Source organism: Hermetia illucens, chromosome 3 (assembly GCF_905115235.1).
Source record: "Hermetia illucens chromosome 3, iHerIll2.2.curated.20191125, whole genome shotgun sequence".
Taxonomy (NCBI): domain Eukaryota; kingdom Metazoa; phylum Arthropoda; class Insecta; order Diptera; family Stratiomyidae; genus Hermetia; species Hermetia illucens.
This window is the reverse complement of record NC_051851.1, coordinates 151,405,144-151,432,662: the sequence shown is the minus strand read 5'-3', so window position 1 is coordinate 151,432,662 and position 27,519 is coordinate 151,405,144. Positions and strand designations below refer to the sequence as shown.

Genomic DNA, 27,519 nt, shown 5'->3' with positions numbered 1-27,519 from the left:
ACCAATGGGTTAGCTCGTTTTTATATTTCGGCGAAGATATACGTCACAGACAGATGTGCCTCCTTCAGCCCTGAAAGGAACAATGGGGGCCAGAACATTGCTTTTCAGGTTCAATTAGATGAACTCCAAACTGGTATGGGAACCCCTTGAGAGTCTGAACACGCTTGACTCGTGCATTTGAGCTTTGGATACTCTGGGTTCTAGGCTTTATTGGGTTAGAATGCGATTAGGCAGCGGAAGAACTGGCGAGGAAAAGAGTAGACATGCCTCTTTAAGGATCAGAACCCTCCTGTGGAATCTGAAACAGTTTTACGGTATTGAAAAATCAGCAGGAACTTCTGGGGAACTTCACTGGGCTAACCTGCCAGAAATAGGGCAGTCCAGGCTTTCATGTGGGGAAAGAATTGCTGGAATATCATCGAGAAGAGCCTTCGAATTGCAGTGTGGATACTCACTGACCCCTAGCTGCAAGTTCCGTACGGATAATGACAAAACTTCTATACATATTTTGGGACAATGTCCGGCACCTGTGCAAAGTAGGTTGAGATTTTTCTTCAAGATACTTAATACTAGATGCCAAGTGGAAATACTTGACGGTGCGATGGTTGAGGGGGCAGAGCGTCAGCCTCCCAATCTCGCTGTTTTGTGTTCGCATCTCAGTCGTCATGGGTTTCTGTTTTCGTTTCTTTGTTTCGCTGCTATCAGCCTATCACTTGCACAGCGTTTAAATCTGATAATAGTGAAAATGAAGCATAATCCCACTGTGTGGATTTCCTAAACTCCCCCAAGAAGTGAACAGGAAACAATAAGTTGAAATACTTGTTAATAGGGAAGATATTAAAATTTCTGGGTATGCTTGTTTGGTATACTATAGTTAATAGGCACCCGTTAGCAGTAAAAGGGGCTCAGTATTTCGTCTAGGACGCAGTGCAACTTCCCTTAATAGGATTTATTATTTTTACCCTGTTCACAACACAGGGAAAGAAGGCAATCAATATTAAGTCAAAAAGTAAGGTAAGGGAGAAGAGATTGCTTACCTTGTTGCCAACGAGATGTTCACAGAGAATCCATCTTTATACCATCTGAATGTCATATCAGGTGATCCACGTGCTATGCAAGAAAGTATGAATTCCGATCCTTCCCGTACTGGGCTAGGTTGATTCGTCACAACCGACTGGAAAAGAAATTTTATTTAATTTAAAAAAAATTGAAAAAAAAAAATTAAAAAGATACATAAAAGATAAATGGGAATATCTGTTAATACGTTACTGTTTCACAGTATCATATTGCTCAAAAATATAGACGAAAACTTAGTCGAAATCTGCATTACTAAACTCTTCTTTCGCTGGGGTTGAAAATTCTTGACTAATGCTTAGTATTTTGACGCTAAGATAGATCTAAATATCTCGACAGACGCCCGGGTGCACGTTTTGAAATACAAAGTATCTTTCACGATGGTGTGGAAAACCTCAACACAGTCGTCATTGACGCATATGAGGCCAGCTTTCCGGCTAAGGCTTAAGTCATCAAGGGATGTACCATGGTGGAATAGGAACCTGGCTAGAATGAGAACAGAGGCGCGAAAACTCTTCAATCAGGCAAAACAAACCGGGGACTGTTAGAGGTAAAAAAATGCACTGACTGCGGGGAATTCTGTGAAGGGATCGAACAGATCACAGAAGCAACCAGATTTTGCAAAGCTCCAGCCAAAGACTGGAGAACATCCTCTGTCTGTTTTACCAAGAATGAGGAGGACAGGGTACACTTGCTTCACAGAACTCATTTCTTGGGGTTCTACCCCACGGTGGCAAGCGACAATATTCTGCCTGACACCCCAACAACGAATAAAAACGAGAAGAAAGGAGAACTGGAAACCAGCAAAAGAGATATGCTGAGAAGCTAGGCTACGGTTAGCAGTGGGAACTTCTAAACCACTGAAATCTCCCGGAGTAGATGACATTTTCCCAGTACTAATCCAGAGAGGCCTAGGAATTTTCTTAGAGTCTCTTTTGAGGGTGGTGAGGGGGAATTTAGCACTGGGATACACTGGCATGGAGACGGCCAAAAGTGGTCTTTATTCCGAAAGCGGGTAAAAAGGATCCTTTTCAGACCAATTTGCCTAACATCGTCTGTACACAAAACGGTGGAGAAGGTCATAGGCAACTATACTAGAACTTACGTTCTAAAGCGTAATCCCTTACATCACTGTCAACACGCTTGCCGGGCAGGACGGTCAACTGAAATTGCTCTGTATCAGCTGACAGAGATACTACGGGATGCCACAGAAACAAAAGAAATCGCACTGCACGTGTTTTTGGATATCGAAGGAGCATTTGACAGCACATCGCACACAGAGATACAAGATGCCCTGAGCCGCAAGGGAGTGGGAAACACCCAGGCATTCTGGATGGCCAAAATGCCAGAAAGCAGGCGAATAAAAGTATCGACAGGTATAAATTCTATTGTCATGAATACTACTCAAGGCTGTCCACAGGGCGGGGTACTATTGCCGCTCATGTGGAATATGGTAGTGGACGACCTCCTGGAATACAATTCCAGGGTTGCGCGGACGACATTGTTTTAATCTGTAGGGGCAAATATGAAGATACCCTATGTGATAGAATCCAAACTGGACTAAGGGTTACTAGTGCCTGGTGCAGGAAGGTGGGACTGCGGATCAACCCAGCCAAAACCTCCACAGTACCATTCACTAGGAGGCGTAAGCTTCATTACCTGTGAGCCATAAGATTACATGATATGGAGGTGAAACGAGAAACAGAGGTCAAATATTTGGGAATTACGTTAGACCAAAAATCGCTCTGGAAGACACATATCGGAAACACTTATCGCCACGAGGTAGGAAAAACATGGAGTTGCAGCCCGAAGACACTATTTTTGATATATACTGCAATAGAAAGGCCAATGGTTACCTATGGAGCGGTAATCTGGGCAGCAAGAACCGAACTCAGCGCATAAACTCCAAAGACTGGCTTGCGTGTGTATCAGTGGGGCAATGAGGACACGGCCACTGGCATCCTTCCGGGATTAACCCCTCTTCATCTGCACATACAGATGCAGACGAAGAGGACAATATTCAGGATGGCCGGTAGTATCAGCGAGACGGGGAGCTGCCTTAACTGAAGGAAGATTGATATCCTTTCTAGGCGGTATCCCGAATTACTGATACCAAGGGATAACATGACAACGAGGTTTCACTGCGATAAGAAGTTTGAAACACGTTGGAGTAACAAGACAAACTGGGAGAGCGTGGCTGTGATATACGGCTTAAACCAGCAACTGATTACTTGGTACACTGACGGATCCCTCACAGCAGAGGGAGCGGGTGCTGGTCTCATTGGTCCAAGGAAAATGTACTTTGAGCCAATGAGCAGGAATCTGGCGAGTTCTTTTCACTTTGGTCTACGCATCCGCTTCGGGGTGCGTTGCTGCTGTCTGCGTTTCGCTCGTGCGGGCATTTGTGGTTACGGCCTGCCGTAGTCAGTGCAGGGCTTTGTTAGAATCCGGTACCTCCGCGTATTCGACAACACTCGCGTCGTTAACTTAGTTTGAGTTATGTCGTTTGACAATCAAGACGCCGCAGGCCCATCAGACCCTCAGGTAACCGCCCTCGCTGTCCGCATCCCTTCATTTTGGCGACGGAATCCGGAATCGTGGTTCGTTCATTTGGAGGCGTAGTTCCACATTTCCGGAATAATGGCGGACGCAGCCAAATTTGACCACGCGATTGTAGGTTTGAATGAGGGGTCCATCCCCCTGAAAGCCGACATTGTGAAATCGGCCTCCTACACACTGTTGAAGACCGAGTTAATCAAACGCCTGTCGGTAAGTGAGTCAGCTAAGCTGGATTACTTGCTGGCATTTTTGTCGCTGGGTGATCGAACTCCCAGCCAATTGCTTCGCGAAATGAGGTAATTGGGTGGGAGCAAGATCGACGACGACTTGTTAAAATTACTCTGGCTGCGACGGCTCCCAGAGCGCACTAGTGACCAGTATGGCTGAAATCAGGGCGACGCTGGACGCTCAGCATTCCGGCGCCAGGTGGCGAGCTCGCTCGCGGTCTTCTACTCGAAAAGGGCGTCAGTACAACCTACGGACCGAAGTATTTGTTGGTACCATCGCAGATTCGGCGAGAAATCCACCAAATGTACGAACCCGTGTAAATTCGCGCCTACCTCAAAAAACTAGCTCCGCGGGAGGTGTTGGCGACTGCGACCCAGAACGCAGCGCCACGTCGTCTAACAATTTATGAGCCTCTCAGTAGGCGCAGTTATCTCGTAGATATTGGTGCGGAGGTTTCGGTTTTTCCCGTACCCCGGCACCATCGACTATTTCGTCAATCGTTAAAACTGCGGCAGCAAATTCCTCCCGAATTAAGACATACGGGTATAGGCAAGGGGACGTGAGTTTTGGCTTGCTTAGGATGTTTTCGTGGCGATTCATCCTGGCGGATGTCAGCTTCCTCATACTAGCCGCAGACTTCTTGTGTTACTATGGGTTGCTGGTGGACTTGCAAAACAAGTCTCTTATAGATCCCACGACCAAACTTAATTCGTCGGGCGAAATGGCATCTCACCCAAGTAATAATCTTTTCGTACTTTTAGAGGACATTACCGACTCTCGTGTTCAGGCACTCCTTCAAAAGTTCAGTCAGATTACTACCGAGTGTAGTCTCTCAATACCAGTGGAGCACAATGTGGAGCACTACATTAACACTACTGGTTCTCCTATCTTCTCGAAGGTGCGCCCCCTACCACCCCAGAAGCTGGCTATTGCACGGTAAGAGTTTGAACAACTTATGCAACAGGGTATCTGCAGACCTTCGGACAGCTGTTGGTCTTCCCCACTCCATATGGTTCCTAAGCCAAACGGCGAATGGCGCCCTTATGGGGATTACAGAAGGCTAAATGCGCAGACTGTTCCAGACCGATATCCTATTCCGCTTATCCACGACTTTGCGCAAACTGCCGCATTTTTCGACTTCGTATTTAACCAAGGCCTATCACCAAATCCCTGTAGCTCCAGCTTTGGACTCTTCGAGTTCACACGGATGACTTTCGGGTTGTGCAATGCGGCGCAAACCTTTCAAAGGTTCATCCACTCGGTCCTGTGAAACCTCGACTTCTGTTTCATATATTTGGATGATATTTTGGGCATTTCTTCCTCAGAGTCGGAGCACTAAGCTCATCTTGAGTGCATTTTTCAACGTCTCCTTGAGGCCGGTTTATTCCTAAACATTGAGAAATGCAAGTTCCTCCAGACACAGGTGAGATTCCTCGGCGAATTTATCTCTCCTGGCGCAATGCAGGCACAAGCAATCACAAGCTTCCCGCGTCCGAAAACTGTGAAGGACTTGCGGAGGTTCTTGGGCATGTTAAACTTCTATCGCCGTTTCCCGCCCAAGACCGCCCAAAACCAGTTCGTTTTGAACGCATACTTGTCTGGCCCCAAAATAAAGGGCACACGAGAGATTGGCTGTCCGCGCGTGTGACACATCCCCTCAACAACTGGCCGACAGTACCCTCTACTCTTGGCATTTCCTCTACAAGATGCACCCCTAGCCGTTTCTGTTGATTCCTCTCTCATCGCAGTAGGTGCTATTCTTTATCAAAAGGTGAACCAAGTGTGGCAGCCGTTGAGCTTCTTCTCCAGGCAGTTAAACCCCTAGGTTTCATCTGCGGATGGAGTGATGTGGCAGAACATAGCTATTCTCACCGATAACCAAGCAGCGATCAAGGCACTTAGGTCCAACTGGGTGAACTCACATAGGTCCAACCAGGTGAACTCTTGTTAAACAAGGTCTGGATACTTTGGGTTCCAGGCCATGTTGGATTGGAAGGCAACGAGCCAGCGGACGAACTAGCCAAGAAGGGAGCAGGGACGCCTTTACACGGGTCAGAAACCTTCTGTAGAATCGGAAATGGTTTCATGGCTATGACTCTAAGAAATGAAGAGAGACGGTTGAGGGAGCTATACTGAGCGGGCCTACCAAGGATGGAGTAGTCCAGGGTCCTTATTGGGGGATACAAACCCATGCGCATAAAGGATTGCTTAAACCTCACAAACAGAACTTCCGAATTATAGTGGAAATTCTCACTGGTCACTGTCGGCTGAACTATCACCTAGGGAAGCTAGGGATATCTACGAACACTGCTTGCAGGTTTTGTGAGGAGAATGACGAAACCTCTATACACGTCCTGGGAGAGTGTCCGGCACTTGTGCAAAGTAGGTCGGGGCATCTGAGAGAACACTTAATACCAGATGTAAAGCTGAAAGATCTGGAAGTAGGGAACGTACTAAAGTTCCTAACGGTTACAGGCCTGCTTGAGATACAATGATCAATAGGTACACTATAGCCAGTAAAAGAGCACAATAGTTCTTTAAGGGCGCGGTGCCACTTTCCCTTAACAGAATAATAATAAATCTTTCGCGATGGATTGATCAACGTTCATTAATTCAAATTGAGGAATGAGTACAATCGATGGGAAAAGTTTAATTCCACGAACAAAAACCGCCACTTTCCGTTCAAGGCGAAATAGATATTTCTGGAGAGCATTACAGCGAATCATTCCATCAGCGCATCATTTCCTTCATTTCCGAATTTTAATTAAAGAATTTATTGAATACTTTTGCTATGCTCATTCCCTGCGTATTTCCAGCTGAATTTCTTCATTATAAAACGGATATTAACTAATCTTACTATAAAAGACGGTAAGAAAGTTAATTCCGACAATTTAGACGATGCCTCTTTGTTTGCGTATGCTTCCCATGAATCCACGGATGGATACATCCACGCCTGTTCCTTCATATATCCAAGCATGTGGATACGTAGATATTATAGGCATCTCCGACGTTTGGTGAAAATTTTCATAGGATTCACTAGTTATTGTTGTATCCATCTTGTTCCACGTCTCATCCACGCGGGGATAGATATTACACAACAAAGCGTATTTGCACACCCCCTCGAAAAGATGAACTACGGATTAGAGATCCTTCTCTGACTAAAGGATATAGGCAGGAGCCGGCAAAGGCCTAATAAGGAAAAAGGAGAGTGAACTGAATTTCATATAAGAACCAGGACATAATGCAATTAATCTTGCGGAAGATAATTAACGAAGTGATATGGATACGGTACGATATGCGTTGTTGGTGTTGTTGGCGTTGTTGTGAAAGTTTTGCAGATGGAATGGATGAAATGAAATAAAAGAAGTTAGCGTAGATTTCAGTTGCTATTTTTATGGTTGTTATTTAGATGGTTAATGATGGCTTTTATGGAGTTTCTACGTATGTAGGTGTATAATAACGCATGTAAGCTGGGATACGGATGTAATTGATTGAATTCTGGCATAGCTTGTTTACCTTGCCCTCCAGGGATGTAGGCATAATCAAGTTGGAGCACCGGCATATGTTACGCGGGACTTTTTTATGAATACTACGTCAAATGGTTGATCCTGATTGGTATTCGTAGGCAAAACTCTGTGGATTGGAATTGTCGCTTTGGGTCGGTAAGGTATGTATGATATGGAAATGGCCCATGCGGAGACTAGTAGGCGGCCAAATTTTTTGGGAATGGGGTCAGTGTGCTTTGCATTTCATTGATGCGCATTACAGTACTCTATTGAGGTCGGAGGTGGAAGCTAGTTCAACTTATGAATATGGAAAACTGAACCCACTATTGAAGAGAAAGAACGCAATGGGGTTCGATGTCTGAAGCCTGATCTATCAAATGCCTGATCTGGATGCAATCTTGAGGCTTTTAAATCCCTATCCAGCGTATCCAGCCAACGTTGTTTCGGCCTGCCTTTTGCTTGTTTACCATCGACTTCAATGTTCAGACCAATCTTGGCAAGTGAATTCTCGTTAGCGCGAATTACGTGACCATACCATCGGAGGCGCCTCTCTTGCAATTTTTCCACGATCGGTGCAACCCCATAACGTTTCCGCCCAACATAACATTTTCAGCTTCATTACCGCAAGACGCCGTTCAGTGTCTTTTAGAGTCGGCCAACACTCAAAATTATAGAGAGCGACAGGACGGACGACGTTGCGGTAGATTTTAGCTTTAGACGTTCGTTGATACGTCGATCACAAAGAACCCCAGTTGTGGAACGCCACTTTATGCAGATTGCATTGATGCGTGAAGCAATTTTATTGCCTGATAGCATTGACCAGAGGTATTTAAAGCCTAGGAGGGCCAACAGGTCTGTGAACTCAAAAAGTACAGGGAGCAACCGCAACAGGTGCGCAAGTTTTACCAACAAGTCAGTAGGATGAAGCCTTACACACCTCGATGTTCATCCTGCCGAGACAAAGAGGGAAATCTGATTTCCGACAGAATCGGCATATTGGAGCAATGGGTTGAGCACTTTGATGACCTACTGAACAACCAGAACATCGGCGAGTTGGAGGTCTATCTCAACTGAAGACGGTGGACAGATACTGCCACCACCAAGTATTGGAGAAACAGTCCGTGCAATTCATCGGTTTAAAAATCATAAGTCGCCAGGAGCCGATGGATTTACAGCCGAATTGGTTAGATATGGAGGCGGCCAATTACACTAAGTGGTTCATCAACTTGTGCTCAATGTGTGGGACAGCGAATCAATGTCTGACGACTGGCAAAGCGGCATTATCTGTCTCATACATAAAAAGGGAGATATCACACAGTGCAGCAATTATAGAGGTATCACGTTGCTGAGTACCATCTATAAGATATTCTCCGCTATATTGCTAGGCCGGATAGCCCCATACGCCCAGAACATCATTGGCCCATACCAAAGAGGCTTCACTCCAGGCAAATCAGCAACTGATCAGATTTTCTTTGTGCAGTAAGCGATGGAAAAACTGTTGGAATATGGACAACAATTGCACCATCGACTTTAAAGCCACCTATGATAGCATTGCCAGGGTAAAACTGTACACGGCCATGAGAGAATTCGGTATCCCGACGAAACTAACAAGACTGACTAAGCTGACCCTGACCAAAGTGCGAGGACAGATAAAAGCAGCAGGATCACTCTCAAGACCATTCGATATCAACAATGGTCTACGACAAAGGGATGCCCTATCATGCGTCCTCTTTAACCTGGCCCTCGAGAAAGTGATCCGTAATGCTGAGGTAAATGCGAGGGGTACGATCCTCGTAAAGTCCACTCAACTACTGACCTACGCTGACAATATCGACATCATGGGAAGAACGAATCGGGACGTACAATCTGTCTTCATCCAGATCGAGCAGGCGGCACGAAATCTTGGGCTGCACATCAATGAAGGTAAGACAAAGTATATGGTGGCAACGTCAGCACCAAAAACCAGCCAACCAATGACATCAGACCACAGCGGTCAAACGGGCAGAATAAAGATGGGAGACTACAACTTTGAGGTCGTTGATAATTTCTCCTATCTAAGGTCAAAAATTACAACCGATAACAGCTACGATGATGAAATCCGCAGTTGTTGGCAGCCAACCAAGCCTATTTCAGCTTGCAAAAACTGTTTTGCTCGAAACGTCTCACCATAGGGCCAAAGCTCTTACTATACAAGAAAATGATCTTGCCAGTCCTTATGTATTCCTCGGAAACTTCTGTTCTTAGCAAGAAAAATTGCGAACACAACCGCGTTCAAGAGAAGAATCCTCCGAAGAATTTTTGACTCCCTACATAAGGATGGACGATACCGTAGCCTATATAACAACGAAATCTATGAACGATACCATCACCGTCAAGTTGTGGATCAAATCCGGCACAATAGGTTGCAGTGGGCGGGTCATTTAATCCGTATGGATGAGGATGATCCAGCCCAGAAAGCCGATAAGGGCAATATCCATGGTAGAAAAAAAAACGAGGCAGACCCAGCCTGAGATGGAGTGTTGGCGTATGTCAGGACGCCAGACCGCTTTTAGGGATATAGAATTGGTGGACCTATGAGCAAACCGGGATGTCTGGAATTCCTGATTGTGCTTGTTTCATGAAAATCGGTCGTCAAAAATTCAGTTTTATCCAGATTCAAATTGAGACCATGTTGCATGAGACGATCATTCCATTTTTGGACAAGTTGCTTGAGATCATTTTTGCTATTAGATGCTAGGAAAACATCATCTGCGTAAAGCAGTGCATAGGGCGCTGGACGTTGGATATCCCGTGTGACGGTGTTCATAACAAGAACAAAGAGGAGTGGTGAGAGGGCGCTCCCTTGTCGAGAGCCAAGGGGGCCTTTCAGTATGGGTTCCGTAAAGCCAGATCAACCAGTGATGCCATCAAAATGGTTACTATTTTGGCCGAAAATGCTATTCACGGAAGCGGTTGTACCAGCAAATATTGTGTGGTGGTGACCTTGGTGAATGGGAGGAATGCATTCAACTCGGCCAATTGCAACCTTATACGAAAGTCTCTGGCGACGATTGGTGTTCCCACCTCAATCGTAGACCTAACTTTTCTCATCCCTGCACTGGCACGTGGTATATCCTGGTGCGTCAGCAAGGACTACACCCACAGGGATCACCAGGCAATCTTTTTTGGGCTATGGGTGGAGCCACCGGGCAGAAGACCATCATGCCCGAAACCGAGAAAGATGTCAGGCTGGTCCGCTAAAGCTCTGGATGAGGAGACCTTTATAGAGGTGTGGTTAGATCAACCTCATAAAGCAGGCGCCTCTACGGAAAGAGCTGTCCATGTGGCCCAATGTATCGTCAAAGCGTGTGACGTGTCCATGCTTAGGAGGTGCTCATTCCCCAATAGAAGACCAAACTACTGGTGGAATACTGAACTGGACAGCCTTCAATCAGCCTGTCACCGAGGCAGAAGAGCGGCTCAGAGATCGGTAGGCAGAATCGACCAAGGCAAAAAGAGCACGCCTATAAGGAAGCCCGCAGAACCCTCAAGTTCGACATCCAACGGAGGAAGAGGGAAAATTTAAGGAGCTCTGTTCGGAAGCCGACGTAAATCCGCGGGGGAGCGCCTATAGAATCATGATGGAGCGATTCAGAGGCCGATTATCTCCGCAGATCACGTGTCCTTCATTTTTATTAAAACTTATCCAGGGGTTATTCCCACAGCAAGAGGAGGGCATAGACAGCTTCTAGCGACCTCTGAACAACACGGCAATATCGCCAGTCACCAGTGACGAGCTGCTGGAGATCCGCGCTAGGATAGGAGATAACAGAGCTCCGGGTTTGGATGGCGTTCCGAATAGGGCCCTGAAGCTTGCTGTCAAATCCAGACCGGACATGTTCGCTGAGTGGTTCGAAGCGTGCATGTCCGAAGGGATATTTCCTGCATCATGGAAGCGACAGAAGTTAGTATTACTGCCTAAGGCTGGTAAACCTCCAGGTGAGCCAACCTCCTACAGACCTATTTGTCTTTTGGACACTGTGGGCAAAATGCTAGAGTGAGTAATCTATAATAGATTACTCCCGGTTGTTGAGAGCCAGGGAGGTCTCTCAGATCGGCAGTATGGATTCCGTAAAACCAGATCAACCATTGATGCCATAAAAATGGTTACTGGTTTGGCCGAAGATACAATCCACGGAAAGGGCAGAACTAGCAAATATTGCATAGTAATGATCCTGGGTGTGAGAAATGCATTCAATTCGGCCAACTGGAACCTAATACGGGAATCTCTGGCGAAGATTGGTATTCCCGCTTATCTTGCAGCTATTTAGAAGAACGAAGGCTTTGGTATGACAGTAATGAGGAACCCCAGGAGAATGTTGTCTCCGCGGGTGTCCCACAGGATTCCGTATTGGGCCCACTGCTGTGGAACATCATGTACACCAATGTACTTAATCTTCCCCTTCCGGAGGAAGCCACGGTGGTGGGCTACGTCGACGATATAGCGCTGATTGTGGTCGCAAAGCACCTCGAAGGTGCTGAGTTATACTCATGCGAAGCGATCAGTCCTGTTAAGGGTTGGCTAGAGAGTTATGGTGTGATACTTGCGGAGGGAAAGCGGAAGCAGTCCCCATCACCAAGCGCCGGTATTCAAATTGGGAATCATATCATCACTTCTAAGTCTGCCATCAAATACTTGGCAGTGATGATAGACGGGAAGCTTAGCTATAAGCAACACGTGCAGTATGTTTATGATAAAGCATCTACTGCAAGTGTGACCCTGGTAAGGATGATGCCGAACGTGGGAGGGCCACGGCATGCTTCCAGGTTGCTTAGAGCTAGAGTAGTGAGTTAGATCCTGCTCTATGTAGTTCCAGTTTGGGGAAAGGCATTGCAGGTTACATTTAACGCTAACAAACTAAGTTCAGTCTATAGAAAAACAGCCCTAAGGGTGGCTCGGCATTCAGGACTGTCTCAGATGATGCAGCATTCGTCGTCTCTGGAATGATGCCCATATATATAACGCCAAATCTATCTCTCCTTTATCGCAGACGAAGAACGCTGAAAGGGAGAGATATCTAAGTAGATGGCAAGAGCGTTGGGAACGCTCGGGAAAGGGTCGGTGGACACACAGGCTCATCCCTGCTATCAAGGAGTTTTTGGAGAGACGGCACGGTGAGATTAATTATAATCTTACTCAGTTTCTCACGAGGCATGGAGAATATCGCAAGTACCTGCTCAAGTTTAAACTGAGGTATCTATCTCCCCATTGTCGAAACTGCGATAGAGTCCCAGAAGACCCAGAGCATGTATTCTTTCACTTTCCAAGGTTTGTGGAGGAAAGGAAGAACCTAGAGGAGACTCTAGGAGAGGTGCTCGTACCGGAGAATCTGGTGCGAAGAATGTTAGCATGTCAGGAAGACTGGGATGCGATCAACTCCATGGTCGTATCTATCCAGAGAAAACTGCGAAAGGCAGAGGAGACTAGAAAAGCGCGGTTACATACGCCGCGTAGAGACGAAAGGGGATCAAGCTAAAATGAGCTGACTCTGCCCCTGATATAATCCGTATGGTGGTTCCACGGGGCTTTGGGGGAGTCGGGGGTGGTTTTAGTGGATAAGAATCCCACACGCTGGCATGTCCGGGCCAGTGTCTTTTGAAGATTTCCACCCCCTCAAAAAAAAGACAGACAGGCAGACAGATTGCGATTGTGGGGATGATCCCGGTAGATATTCTAAGCGATGAGGCAAGGCGTCAGTACGAAAATCAGGAAGCGATCCTAATTAAGCAAAGTGAGCGTTTGCGGTCATTGCCTGCATGGCAAACAGCATGGAACCAGGCGGAGAATGGCCGGTGGACACCCAGGCTTATCCCAGACATAAGCATGTGGACTATGCGGAACCACAGTGAAGCGAGTTACGATCTGACTCAGTTCTTAACCGGACACGGTGGATACAGGAGTTACCTTTATAGGTTCGGTCTAGATGAATCACCCGATTGTTCTACGTGTGAAGGTACAGCCGAAAATGCGGAAGACGTTTTCTTCGCCTGCCCCAGATTTAAAAGCTCCAGGAGAAAGCTTGGGACAGAGCTAAATATCCGTTTAATGGTGGAAAATCTGATAAGGTACATGGTGCAATCAAATACAAGATGGGACGCGGTAGTTGGAATGGTGAAACGGATCCACTAGCAACTAAAAGCAACAAAAGTACAGCGGAGACATAGAAGGGAAGCTACTGCAATTAACACCACGTAAAGCGGTAGCAGCTTGTTTAAAGTTATCAGCTAAGAGCTGACCAGCCCCGCGAAGCAATATCGAAACGGTGGTCCCACGGGGAGATTGTGGACAAAATATGGGAGGCTTTAGTCGGTAAGAGTCTGGCATGCGTGTCCTAGGATTCCAGATGCGACAGTGAACCGATTTAAATAAGGCTTTGTTTTCAAGAAAACTTTAAAAAGGACTACGACGGATGGCTCACAAGAGCAATAGAGTTTTAACCGAAGAATCCCAAGAAACAAAAGTCTATATAATCGGGTTTCGGATATAGGGATTTGGACTCAACGGACAGCACTCACTAATAGTCGGTGGAACAAGGATTGGGTCCTAGTTTCTGGTAGATAACGAAACACCTAACAATTTATGAGTTTGATAAGTTCCTACTCGAACTAATGCTACTAATGGTATCAAAATCGCTATTCATACGTTATACGCTATTGAGTCCATTTCTAGAAAGTGATCCTACAAAGATCAGGATCAAAAGCGGCAAATAATCCACGTAATTAAAAGTACTTTAATCACTGACTTCTTTGAAATTTTGTAATTAAAATTTCCATTTATATAAGCAAAATGCATGCGGTATTGAATAACATGAATCGCTTATTCCTGTAAACTGTACAAAGTCCTTCTACACATCAGGCACTATTGAAACTCTCCAGGATGCTGTACATTCAATTATTTCTCTGATTTTAATTACCTCTAATTCAAAAGGTGGATTCTCCGTGAATATTAAAAAGTTAGAAACTAGCGTATAATTTCCCAATCGACCGCGCTCAATCAATCGTGATATAGCTTCGTGTATCCTGTTGGAGTCGCCTTTGTATCCGTAAAGGTGAAAGGATACATCATGTCCGTCCGTTCTGTGAATAACAAACAAATAAAAAAAATGTTTAAAGTAAATATACAGAGCAGAGCGTGGATAAGGGTAGCAGGGTTGCAATTCATGTGTTTTGCATGTTTAGGGAGCAAGTACACATGCGTCGGGGTGGGTGGGAGCATTTCTGGATTAAAATAAAAACACGGAAAAAGGAATAACGATCCAGGTAGCTATGGTGCTCGGAAAATGGATAGGCAACTGAATTTTGCTGATGGAAAATCATGAACTGGAAAACAGGAGTATTTTCAATCAGGCAAATGTTTGTGGCCGGCTTTATATGTGTTGATATTAATATTAACAATTTTTTGCACAACTGGCACCAAACAGCTTCCTGGAACGTGCATTTATTGATCCACGTGCTGAACTGGAAATTTTGAAATTGCTGTCAGCCGTTAAAAGGCGTTTTACTGATTCCGCGGAAAATACAGATTATTTGATCTCGAAACTACTTTTTGACACAATCTGAACATAAAATACTCACAAATTATTTATCAGCTCCAAATCAGAGAAGCTGGAAACGTTTGAATTCCTTAGAAAACGTGCCACCTGCAAAGAAATAAGAGAAATTTTTGGTTAGCGTGAGGTCCTTGCTCGAATATGAATATGGGAAAAATTCTGGCTTGGTAACGTGATTTAATTGAATTGAGGCAGAAAGGATATTCGATAGGACGACATGTGTGCCTGTGTAGCGCGTGTGTAACTTTTACTGGAAGCAACTGATAAAAAGATTATGGTGTCACCATTCAGTGATGGAATACACTCAGGATTGGCTTTTTATTTTTGGTGTTCCACGTTACACTTCAAATGAGTTTCCGGTAATCGATACAATCTGCAGTTTGTGAAAGATGACTTTTTAGGAAATACGTTTTTGGGGGTGTGTTGTGATGTTTACTCACTTGATATCTGCTCGTAAACTCGTCAGTTATCAATTTGTTGGTTTTCCATAGGATAAGGACATTTTATTTTATCTTTGTGGAGCACAGGACATCCACACAATTTAATGACCGTTTTGTAATTTAATTTTTGATGAGACTTTGTTTGAGTTTCATTATCATCACATCATATGTAAGCTATGCAAGTAATTAATCCTTCGTTGACGAGGTGCGGTAACCTGTAACCCTTACTTAGTTACATGACTTCGAGATCTCCAGTTTTCGTGCGCCTTCAGATCAGGCAATTCCTTTCGCCAACAGCAGAGGAGAGGAGAAAGGGAACTGTTAATTCAAGGAATCCCCTGATATCCGGCCCCTCTGCTAGTCGAACTCTATCTTCTTTGCAATGAGAAGAAGTCGTACGTAACACTGTCCCAGGACGTGTATAGAGGTTTCGTCATGCTCCTCACAAAACCTGCAGGCAGTGTCCGTAGATATCCCTGGCTTCCCTAGGAAATAATTCAGCCGACAATGACCAGTGAGAATTCTCACTATGATTCGGAGGTTCTTTTTGGTGTGGTTTAAGTAATCCTTCGTGCGTATGGGTTCGTATCCCCCAATAAGCACCCTGGATTGCTCCATCCCTGGTAGGCCCGCCCAGTATAGTTCCCTCAAGCGTTCGTCTTCATTTCTTAGATTCATAGCCATGAAACCGTTTCCGAATCCACAGAAGGATTCTGGCCCGTGTAAATGCGTCCCTGCTCCCTTCTTGGCTAGTTCGTCCGCTGCCTCGTTGCCTTCCAACCCAGCATGGCCTGGAACCCAAAGTATCCAGACCTTGTTGGACGAGCCGAGTGTATTCAGTCTCTCAAGGCATTCCCATACCAGTTTAGAGTTCACCCGGTTGGACCAAATTGCCTTGATCGCTGCTTGGCTATCAGTGAGAATAGCTATGTTCAGCCCCCTATAGTTCCTTAGCAGATTGAAGGAGGCATATTTGTCTATGGGGTATATTTCCGTCTGGAATATGCTAGTGTACTTGCCCATTGGCTCCAAGTACATTTTCCTTCGACCAATGACTCCGGCATCCGCTCTCTCTGCTCTGAGGGATCCGTCAGTGTACCAAGTAATCAGTTGCTGGTTCAAGCCGTATGTCGCAGCCACGCTCTCCCAGTTTGCCATGTTACTCCAACGTGTTTGAAGTGAAACCTCGTTGTCATGTTATCCCTTGGTATCAGTAATTCGGGATACCGCCTTGAAAGAATATCAATTTTACTTCGATATAGGCAGCTCCTCGCCTCACTCATACTACCGGCTATCCTGAATATTGCCCTCTTTGCCTGCATCTGTATGTTCAGATGGAGAGGGGTTAATCCCAGAAGGACCTCCAGGGATGCCGTTGGGTATGTCCTCATTGCCCCCTTGATACACGCCCATGCCAGCCTTTGGAGCTTATGTAATTCCCTGGCTTGTGTGCTGAGTTCGGTTCTTTCTGCCCAGATTACCGCTCCATAGGTAATCATTGGCCTTACTATTGCAGTATATATCCAAAGTAGCATCTTCGGGCTGCAACCCCATTTTTTCCCTGCTAGGGATCTGCAAGTCATCAGAGCCCTCGTGGCTTTTCGACAAGTGTTTCCGACATGTGTCTTCCAGAGTAATTTTTGGATCTAGGGTAATTCCCAAATATTTGACCTCTGTCTCTCGTTTCACCTCCATATCATGTAATGTTATGGCACTCAGGTGATCAAGCTTACGCCTCCTAGTGAATGGTACTATGGTGGTTTTGGCGGGGTTGATCCGCAGTCCCACCTAGTAACCCTCAGTCCAGTTTGGATTCTATCACATAGGATATCTTCATATTTGCCCCTACAGATTAAAACAATGTCGTCCGCGTACCCTTGGACTTGTATTTCAGTATTTGTTAACACGTCCAGGAGCTCACCCACTACCATACTCCACATAAGCGATAGTACCCCTTGTGAACAGTCTTGAGTAGTGATAATAAAATTTGTACATGTCGGTACCGCTATTTGCCTGCTTTCTAGAATTGTGCCCATCCAGAATGCCAGAGTGTTTCCCACTCCTTTGCGGCTCAGGGCATCTTATATCTCTGTGTGCGATGTGTTGTCAAATGCTCCTTCGATATCCAAAAAAGCGCGCACAGTGCAATTTCTTTTGTTTCTATGGCATTCCGTAGTACCTCTGTCAGTTGATGCAGAGCAGCCCTATTGCAAAACACATAATGTTGTGCAGGTAAGACTGAAAACATTCATGCCCCCTTAGTTGACGGGTGAGGTCTCATCATGCTCCTGATTCAGCCACGCTCGTAAGTTGCCAATGAGCTGCGCAGGCCATCCGCGTTTAGCCTCATTTTGCCAAGAGAGTTACCACTCGTTTAATATACGTTGCCGTTCTTCACAAGCAACAATCTCCATTGGCTCTTCTCTCTTGCGCTTGTATATGCCCCAGCGACATAAAGCAGAACAGACTGCGTTATACTCATTAAAAGACGTCACCTTCTAGACGTATGACCCCCAGTGTTTGCCATAGGTCCTGCCCTAGGATGGATCGCTGTGCTACCTTCGATGTGACCTCTATCTTCCTTTGAGCCTCTAGTGTCTCATAGAGAAAGGAGTGGTTCCTCAGCTAGTCCCTCAATCTTCCTAAGAAATAGCTTGACAAGTGGAAAGTATTGTCTAATGTGCCTAGAATATCTCCCCATCTTACGAAATTAAAGGTATTTCCGACATCAAGCGTTACGAGGAGCGCCCCCGTCCAGCTCGGGAGTGGTATCTTTCAGCTTGATGAATGGCATCCACAATTTGTATGACAGCATTCACTGTGGATCTCTCTGCTCTGAAGTTGAAGTGCCGTGAGGGCAGTGTCAAGAGCACCAAGTGGTCGATATGCAGACGACAGTTTAGGATTGATTTTCCCTTTGCTGCTCAGCGTAAATCTCGCCACGTTCCACTGAGAATGAAAAATGTCTCCTTTCAGGCAAGTGTTGAATGTGCCGACCAGTAGATCTGGCCGATGTTGGAGCATCAGTTTGTACACCTGTGCCGGGATACCATGGGGCCCTGGCGCTTTCTTGCTTTTCATAGAGAGGACTGCCTGTTCCAACTGCTGTATAGGGAAAAGTGGGCGGTCTTTGGCGCTCTCCGAACTGCTGTTATCATATCTTACGGCATGCGCAGGGAAGAGTGCCCGAGCATTGCAGTCAACCTCTCGGCCTTAAGTGAACAGTGTTTCGGAAAAGCCCTGATTTTTCGGGTTACCAGTATGTAACCGAGTGCCTACGGATCCCACTTCACTTCGTCGGCCAGGTCCTGGTACCAGTGTTGCGGAGTCTCCTTTTAGTTGATCTATATTTTGTTATTGTGGCAAATACTTTTTTTGGTCGTTTCAATGTTGTGTCAAACGGCGGAGTTTGTTATACTCCACCCGGAGATCGGCAATTTCCACCGTCCACATAGAAGGCTTGCATCTCCGCAGGTCGTCGTTATCTAGATGATTTCCTAACTGAATTCCACCTCCACCACCTGTCCACCAGCGACACCAGTGATTTTGACGTAAAGGTTTCGTCGGGGATGCTTCACTCGCAGCCTGGGCGCCAGAATGTTGTCGTGGGTCCGCTTTTAAGAAGCATTTTCACATATTGCTCGGAAACTTCCACCACAGCGATTTTTTGGCCTTGGAAGTTTGCAGAGGTGATACCAATCGGGCATTCTTTACCTCCGGACAATAGCTCTTGATGCCTCTTCTACTTCGTTCTTTTCTGTTAGGCAGTCAAGATCTCGTCTGTAAACGAGCAGAAGGCGTGTTGAGGGGGGGGCGGTTTATCCGTTGCTTCGATTCCTCTCAAGTGGTCCACGGATTCCATGTTATTGGATACGAGGATCAATTCACCAGGAACTTCATCGGTTCGTGTGTCGTTGAGATCAGCTTGGGAGAGCGTAAAGCTCAAAGTCATCCCATACGACGAAATCTTCGAGAGAATGGTCGCTCATACCTGATTTCTCAAGATCCGTATAGATAGAGACACGCTCTTCCAATCCTTGGTCTTTCAAAACCCCTGGATTGTATGGACGGCTGTATGGTTACCAAGGAGGAGAAACCCCAGGCGAGCAACCTTTTCTCCTATGTATAAATCGAGACTGTTCAGTGACATTGGAAAAGATGGATTACAAAACGCGGCTCGCATTAGGGAACGTTCCGCGAAAATGGGCGATGGCCTGGATCCACTCGAAGCCGCTAACGAGCTGTTGAGGGAGATAAAGATCGATGGTCCGACGGGGACTGACGAACCCCCTTACGCAAGCAAATCATGTGCAGATAAATCTGGAATACTCGAAGTGAGCTTCAGCTAATCTGCCGGTCTTCTTCCTAGAGGAAGACATCGACGAGGCACTAATGCAGGAGCCCTTGATCGAAGTAAGCTGAATCTTTAAAGGGCTCCAAAGCAAATGTATTAAACAATAGAAGAGGCACTGATCATGACTTAGTATATGTCTCCTAGCCAGGAGGATTTTGCGCGCTTTTCAGGGGTCAGATATCCTTTCAGAAACCGGATGATCGACTGGAAGAAATTTATTAAGAACAAATTCTCCGGTGCGCAAATTGGTGGGATTGGCATGACTGACGAACTGGAGTAAAAAATCGGGGCTTTGGAAAAGGTATTGGAAACCGCTTTCAAAGTTCCGTACCCTACTAAATACATCTAGAGGACATTACCACCCTGGTGGAATGAAGATGTCCAGCCTCAGGAACCTGACCAGGGCATCTTCAATATATGCTACAGACACAAATATAGGCAGCCATACAATAACTGCCTGAAGAAGTGTAAGTCGGCCATCGAGACTGCCAAGAGTCGATCCTGGTTGGATTACTGTCAGAACATTGAAAGCACCAATTCTGGCAACAGGTTCAGTAAGATTCTTTCAAAGGAACATAGGAGCCCATCCTTTCTTAAAAAGTCAGACGGTACCTGAACGGAATGTTCTGGTGAAACCTTCTAGTTGCAAGTGCAGACGTACTTCTTCGCCAGTGGGGAGAATGCAAGCCAGAGCCTGGATTGGAATGTAAAATTGGCTTGGCTATAAACAGTTTCTCCGTATATAAATTTTCGGAGCCAAAAGGCACAATCCCAGTCATGCTACAGAATCTGCAAGAAAGGATTGTGCTGTGGCTTGCCAAGAGTTATTGGAGCTGCAGCTCTTTGGGATGCACGAGTGGTTTTCATACCGAAAGCGGGCAGGTGCGATCAAGAGTCCGCGAAGGACTTACGACCAATTAGGCGTATCTGTTTCATTTTGAAGCTTCCTGGACATCCACTTAAGGACGATTATGTAGACAGCGCCATTTTCTAAGTCGGATACGTACCACAGTCTTGGACGCACGTCCGCGTGGTTTACATATGGAAAGCGGGCAGTTGCGGCCATGCTTCTGCAAAGGACTTCCGACCAATCAGCCTCACCTCTTTCCTGTTGAAGGCCCAAGAGTGCATCCTGGACATCCATTTAAGGATGGTTATGGAGAGAATGCTTTTGTCTAAGTTCCGTCCCGCCTACCTCAAAAGAAAATCCACAGAAACCGTCTTCACGTGGTAATTAGGACCATTGAGTAGTCACTACAATGCAAGCGGTGTAGTCTAGCGTCCTTCCTGGATATAGAGGGTGCATTCAGCAACGTTAGTACCAACGCTATCAAGGAAGCTTTAACCAGTATTGGATTGGAGGAGTAGGCTAGGAACCAGGATAATCCAGTCGGATTTGGGAGGCAACCACTTGACTAGGGCTGTTAACAGAGGCGCTACCTTTCCCGTACACTGGTTAACAGTGAAGGATGAAATTTTGCGAATATTGGACAGGAACGGGATAAAAGTGGTGCGTATGATATTGGTGCCAGGGATGTTTCCCTCTTATTCACCACCAAACCAAAGGTACCTGCAGTCCGCCTCTCCCGGCTAAGTGAACAAAGAATGGTTCTTTCCTCTAATGTAAAGTATCTCGGTATAATCCTGGATCTGAAGTTAAATTAGAGATCCAACATAGAACTGAGGGTTAAGAAGGATTGTATAGTTTTCTATGTCTGCAAGAGGATCTTTGCAAGGAAATGGTGTTGGCTTAGTGTGTTTCTCAGGATGTGCACATCAGTGGTACGTCCCATTTTAACGTACGGTTCTAGCATATGGTGACAGACGTTGACAAAAAAGTATAATAGAATGGGGCTTAATGGAATTCAAAGAACAGCCTGTTCAGGTGCTATTAGTTAGCCAGTCCTGCCCGGCGGATGCTCTCAATGTACTTCCACAACTCTTTTCGCTATACCTTCACATTTAATAAGCTGTAGGGTGCAGTGCTGTCAGACTACGTCAGTCTGCATACTGAACAGCGAGGCCCTACGACCATAATAACATCCTAGACTTTGTACTTTGGGTAATGTGGGTATTCCCCATGGACTATGCCACACGCAAAGTACTTCACAAGAAACTTTGCTGTGGACTTTCCAACCAGGGAAAGTAGAAGACTAGCGAAGTATTGCAAGGCTATGACAAGGTATTCTTCACTGACGGATAGAAAATGTTTGTGTAGTGGCTGCAGGAGTCTTCCGGGATACATATTGGATTCGCCAGTGTATTGCACGCAAAAGTACAGGCGATAGAGGAAGTCTGTCCTTGGCTGGGGGATGATCTGAGCCCTAGGCGTGGCAAAGCCATTCTGAACGACGGCCAAGCGATCGCTAAGGCCTTGTATTCAATGGCGACATCCTCCAGGTTGGTAGCCCTTCGGTGGACACAGTCTGTGTCCCAGTGGCGAAAGTCAAGGGTTGCATCTTCAGACACTGACCTATAAGGGGGCCATGGTGCAGACTCGGCGTACTCTAGAATTTGCATTCCTGAAGCTGAAGAGAAGAGGGAGAAACTCTCAGGCGCTACCTTTCCGATTGCCCATTTCTAGTTAAAACCAGGCTACCGACTCTAGCTGCACGGATCTAGGTCAGCTGGACTCTGCCTCTTTGATCTCACCATAATAATTATGTAGCGGCCACTGCCAGTTAGCTACCGCCTCCGTGGGGTAGAGGACAGAAGTCAGGGATAGTTTCAATGAATAAAAATCACACTCACTGGAAGATAAGTGCAAGTGTCTTTTGACGTTTTCTATCTCCGGAAAAAAGGAAAAAGAGAGTTAGGCAGGCAGTGAACCACTTTTAATAATGTTTTGTTTGTGGAGTTATTGTGCTTACCGAACAATATTTGACGAAGGAGCCTGTCTGAACCGGAAGCTAGAGGCTTCAAGTATGAAATGTTTTGTGTATTCCGAATATGAAAATATTTGAGCAGTCAAGTCACTTTCGCGTGCTACTGACACTTAAAGCCTTTGCACTGAAGTAAAATAAAGGACCATTTCTTAGCCCTCCCTTGTCGCGCATTCAATGTCGAATGTGAGACCAGCTATGCAAAGTACTAATCGAGACCTTTCATTTGATACCGCGCATGACCATATTCGGTGAAGAAAAATTAGACCCCCTTTTGCGTGTATATAGACTCCCCTTATATTCCATGTAGAATTCCATGTATGCGTGGGTATTCACAGTTGCCACCTTTCCAGCTACAAAGCCTTAATAGGTATTCATAACAAACATAATAGCTGAGTTCCCTCGAAGGTTAATAAGATTAACTTTCGGCTGCATTATCCTTTCAGTCAATGATATGCGAGCTCATCGTGTTTTTGAATCCTGCTCCTAAATTGAATCCTTCAACGGAAGGAAGCCTTAGAAATAGTGCAGTATTTATTGGGCTTTTCATACGCCTGGAAACTTTGCCGTGGTTCGATTTGTCCATTACTTTGACCATCTCCCTTTGCTCCTTAGAATCGAACATTTTATAAGGATAGCGTGAATGGATATTGAGCTACGATATATAATTAGATTCCTCCATCTCCTTGGAGGTACTGATTCCTCAAGGCTCGAAGCTACTGGCATTCATTGGTAATCAAGAAGTCATAGTTCTCAGATTTCATTGAGTGCCAGAAAAACTCAATGCTTCGCACCCCTATCCACTTACAATCATCCAGCTGGATGGAAGTTTATTATCCGAGCTACAACATACGTGAAAATATCCTTGTGGTTGCAGCAAAGTTCGAATGGTCAGTCATCAGGTGTTAATTCATATACTTTAGCCAATGCTCACATCCGCATACACTTCCTGAATCCATCCTGGGAGCAAGGAATGGGCAAACCACAACATATTTCAATTTTCACATGAAAACTTGGGTGTATGTTGTGCGTCCTGACCAAAAACTTCCTTGAATATATTTCAGGCTTTGGCCATTCCCACAAAAAAACTTCTCAGCATGGGAAATCCTTTTGTTTAACTTGTACTTGTGTAATTAATGGCACTACATGTGTCTGTATTGCTCTTTCATCAAAAGTAAAAGGTTAGGATCATAAATTATGGTCAAGTTAGTCCTGGTGGTTTGTTTCGAGCCCTTTCAATTTTATGTGAGTGTCCTCTTGACGCTGGGATCATCCAGGTATCATGCAAGCTATTCATAAAGAGGGTGTCTGTGCGTTGCTTCAATACCGGGGCTGAGACAGGAAAAGTTTCAATGAATCCTTTTTTATTTGCTATGCTTCCAGGATAATCATCGAGACTCTCATGAAACTTTGATTGTTGTTTTTTGGGCACTTTCACGCATCTTTGACGGTAGTTTGTTGGGTTTCCTGTATTTTGTTTTTACTCTGGCCAACCTCATGGGCAAATAGCAGGTGCCTGGGACTCCGGTGGGATCAAGCGGACTCTTTTCCAGTATTTGATTCTCGAAACCGCTGGGAAATAATTTTCAAGGGAAAAGGACCTTCGGTGTTTTTCCCTTGACCTGGTTACATTTATATGGTTGAAGTTTGGATGGGACCAAGTTTTGTGGTTGCTTTTTTCCCAGGATCTTTGTGGTATGGTCAGCAACAACTCGTCTTCCGTGTGGAATCTATTGTATTCCAATTGCTTTGGAGTTGGAGTTAAGATACTTCTTGGTGCTGTTCACTTCTTGTTTATTTTCAACTCGTTCGCCCAGATCCGGATACGGTGGGCTGATTTTCGCGCTAGAATTCCCAGTAGAAGATATGTTCTGTGGCTTAGAAAAAACCTAAATCACACAATCTATCTAACAAGCGAAGACGCTTGCAGTGTGAGACGTCCGCCGTCTTTTTAGCAGCCCCACATTAATTAGCTTACGAGGAGCAATAAGTGCAGATCGTATCGTTTTTTAATTGCATTTGCTCACTTGCATCGGTCATCGGTTGCATCAGTATCTGAGGTGCTGTTCGGAACAACAATTGCAAAGATAAATTCGCATTTAATTAAGTGGTTGCAGTTGCTGCATGTGCATTTCTCTGCTCCTCCAATAATTATCTGCGAAAGATGCCCGGAGTTGTGTTCCTGATAGTGGTGCCGACATCAAATTTTGAGACTGAGCTGGCAAAGGGTATGTACACTGGAATACTGGTAAACTCAATTAGGACTCGCCCGTGTCGGTGCATCATTCTGACCACAAAATAGCAAAAAAATGCGATGAAATTTCAAGGAATGAACTCTTTCTATTCAGAGTCAGGACGTGTACACTCGAGTCTTCTTTCAAAATTTCTTTTGTCCATAATTACTGACCCTCCTAAGTGGATCCTTTCCACAAGGAAACTTTCACACCAAACTCCCAACGTTCTGTCGTCACGTAAGATTGTTTCAATGGGTACAAAGTACACGATAATCATCTGCGTAATATTTTCAAAAACTTAACTCGACTTTCAGCCCCGAACACGAGCAAGGACACAAGCCATACGACCACGGAGAATCCTAGATGAGAATTTAGAGTTAAAACGAAAAAAAGACCTCACTTATTTCCTCAAATAACAACCCTGGGCTTAATTTGATTAAAATTTTAAACAGGTCAGCAAAGGCAGCAGGAGCTGGGGCAACAATGGGATAACAATGAACTTTCGCCATTTAGACAACGAATCGGGGGTGTCAATGGGGTGCACGGTCATGGCGGTGGCGGTGGTGGAGGCAACAACTTGAACATCAATCTTCCTGATAACAATGGTGTCCTTCGTCTTGAGGTCGAGCTACGTGACAAGAATGCCGGAAAGCAAAAACGTGGAGCAGGACGTGGCTATGGACGTGGGGGAGTAGGTCAAGCTGGTCGTGGTGGAGGACGTGTCAAAGCCACTCGGACTCCGAATAACGAACAAAAGAGCAGTAGTGCGGACGTGTTGATTCCAATGGAAAAGGTAAGGATTCTTGTGCTGCAGATGACTATGGTGATGATGCTCAACTGGGGGTTTAATAGATACAACTATTTGGTTATGTATGCAGGTGAGGTGGGAAGGAAGCAAGTTAGTTTGCTTGACAGTAGGGTGACAGACAAGTTGAACACTAGTCAAAATTTGAATGCAATTCACTTTCTGAGTGAGTCCATAGAACCTGCAACCTGCGACCTAACATCTTAGAGATACTACGATCTCATAAAAGAGGACCACTTGAACTATATATTCCATGATTTTATCGTAGGTACACATATCGAAAGTTTAGGTCTTTCTTTCAGTTACCTTCCTTGGATTGACAATGGTGCCAGACGCTTTTGAAATCGAGGGGTAACCGAAGTACTCATCGGGGTTGACCATGGTTAACTTCGAGTAAAGAGCTCCACCAAAACCTAAAGAAAAATTAGCGACAGTTGACCATCCACAACTAAGTGCATCTCTATTGAAGTGTCCTGTCAACACACGTACGTCTCTGTGCTCGTCAAGCTGTCATTACCAAACATCTCATGTGTCTGGTGCGTTGGGACTGTACCACTTCGATCGGGTATGAGAAGTCGGAACGCCTGATGCCGCAATCGGTAAGGAAGATAGCATTCTCATCCGATGTCCCTCCTGCCTCAATTCATAATGAGGACAGGCCCTTGGAGTGATGAGTTTTGCAGCTAAACGCAGTTTTATTAGTTGATTACAAATAGCGCCCAACGTGGGGTCCAACCAGGTGAACATATGGAAGATAGTCTTTTCCGACTACCAATTTGATTTTAATGTATTACACAGAGATACATCTATATCTTATTTCCTTAGTTTTGGTTTGCGCGATTATGGGTTCTTAAGCCTCATTTCTGCTCTATCTGGTAGAGTAGAGTATTTCTTCCTGTCCGTTTGTTAGTTTGCCTCAAGAGGTCGTTATTTTTATGTTTCTTTAGGGATTCGAAGTCTTTCCGGTTGCTTTCCAGAGGTCCGTGGATTTTCGGCTGACACCGTCGTAAATTCAATGATGAACCTGATAACGACGGCATGTGAGGCTTCCATGTCCAGGGAGGGGCCTCAGCCGTGACAAGCCTTCTATGTACTGGTGGACACCATAAATTGTCGACTTACGGAGAGAGTGTCATAAGCTCCGCCGTTTGGCACAACGTTTACATACCAACGAGGAGGCCTATGCAATAAAGGCATAATATAGATCAGCAAAAAGGAGACTCCGCAGTGCTATAAATAAAAGCAAAGCTCGCGACTGGCAGAACCTTGTTAATAAGGTGAATGAGGATGCGAACTTAGCTATAAGCTTGTCACCCAGAAAATAGGGGCTTTGTGGAAGCCCACCATACTAAGTACCGACAGGATGGACCGCATTGTGCGGACATTGTTCCTCAGACACCCTGTATAGGTTGATGTAAATAGCGCGGAAAGCGTCGAGGATTGCCCCCTTTTCACAGTGAGAGAGATCGAAGAGGCGGTTTTCACTATGAAAAATAAGAAGGCTCCAGGCCCTGATGACATCCCGGATGAAGTTTACAAACTGGTGTGCCGCCAACGGCCAGAATTGCTGTTTGAAATGTTCAACGCTTGCTTGAAGGAGGACATTTTTCCTTGTCGCTGGAAAGTGGCCAGATTCGCATTGATCAGTAAGGGTAAAGGGGACACGGAGCTCGCTACTGCATACCGGCCACTGTGTATGCTTGACGCGGTCGGAAAAGTGCTCGAGCAGCTCATCAGGAGTAGACTTGCTAAAGTAATCCGCGCTGCCCGGGACTTATCCGCAAGGCAGTTCGGGTTTAGAACAGGGAAATCTATAGTGGATGCTGTTATGGAGGTCATAGATGCGGT

The 27,519-nt window shown here is 45.5% G+C and overlaps 2 protein-coding genes across 2 annotated transcripts in view; one reads left to right on the top strand and one right to left on the bottom strand.

Annotated features, from left to right (window-relative positions):
- The window catches only part of LOC119651725, a 613,458-nt gene that overhangs the window by 48,370 nt on the left and 537,569 nt on the right, over positions 1-27,519 (bottom strand). Inside the window, exons 8-10 of the mRNA XM_038055449.1 lie at positions 14,982-15,046; positions 14,321-14,483; positions 1,038-1,174 (exon numbers count right to left, since the gene is read on the bottom strand). Of these exons, the coding sequence (XP_037911377.1) occupies positions 1,038-1,174; positions 14,321-14,483; positions 14,982-15,046 (365 nt within the window). The remainder of the gene's footprint in view (positions 1-1,037; positions 1,175-14,320; positions 14,484-14,981; positions 15,047-27,519) is intronic.
- Positions 24,675-27,519, top strand: part of LOC119651727 — a 118,763-nt gene continuing 115,918 nt past the window's right edge. The window contains exons 1-2 of the mRNA XM_038055454.1: positions 24,675-24,860; positions 25,319-25,659. Of these exons, the coding sequence (XP_037911382.1) occupies positions 24,797-24,860; positions 25,319-25,659 (405 nt within the window). The 5' untranslated portion in view covers positions 24,675-24,796. The remainder of the gene's footprint in view (positions 24,861-25,318; positions 25,660-27,519) is intronic.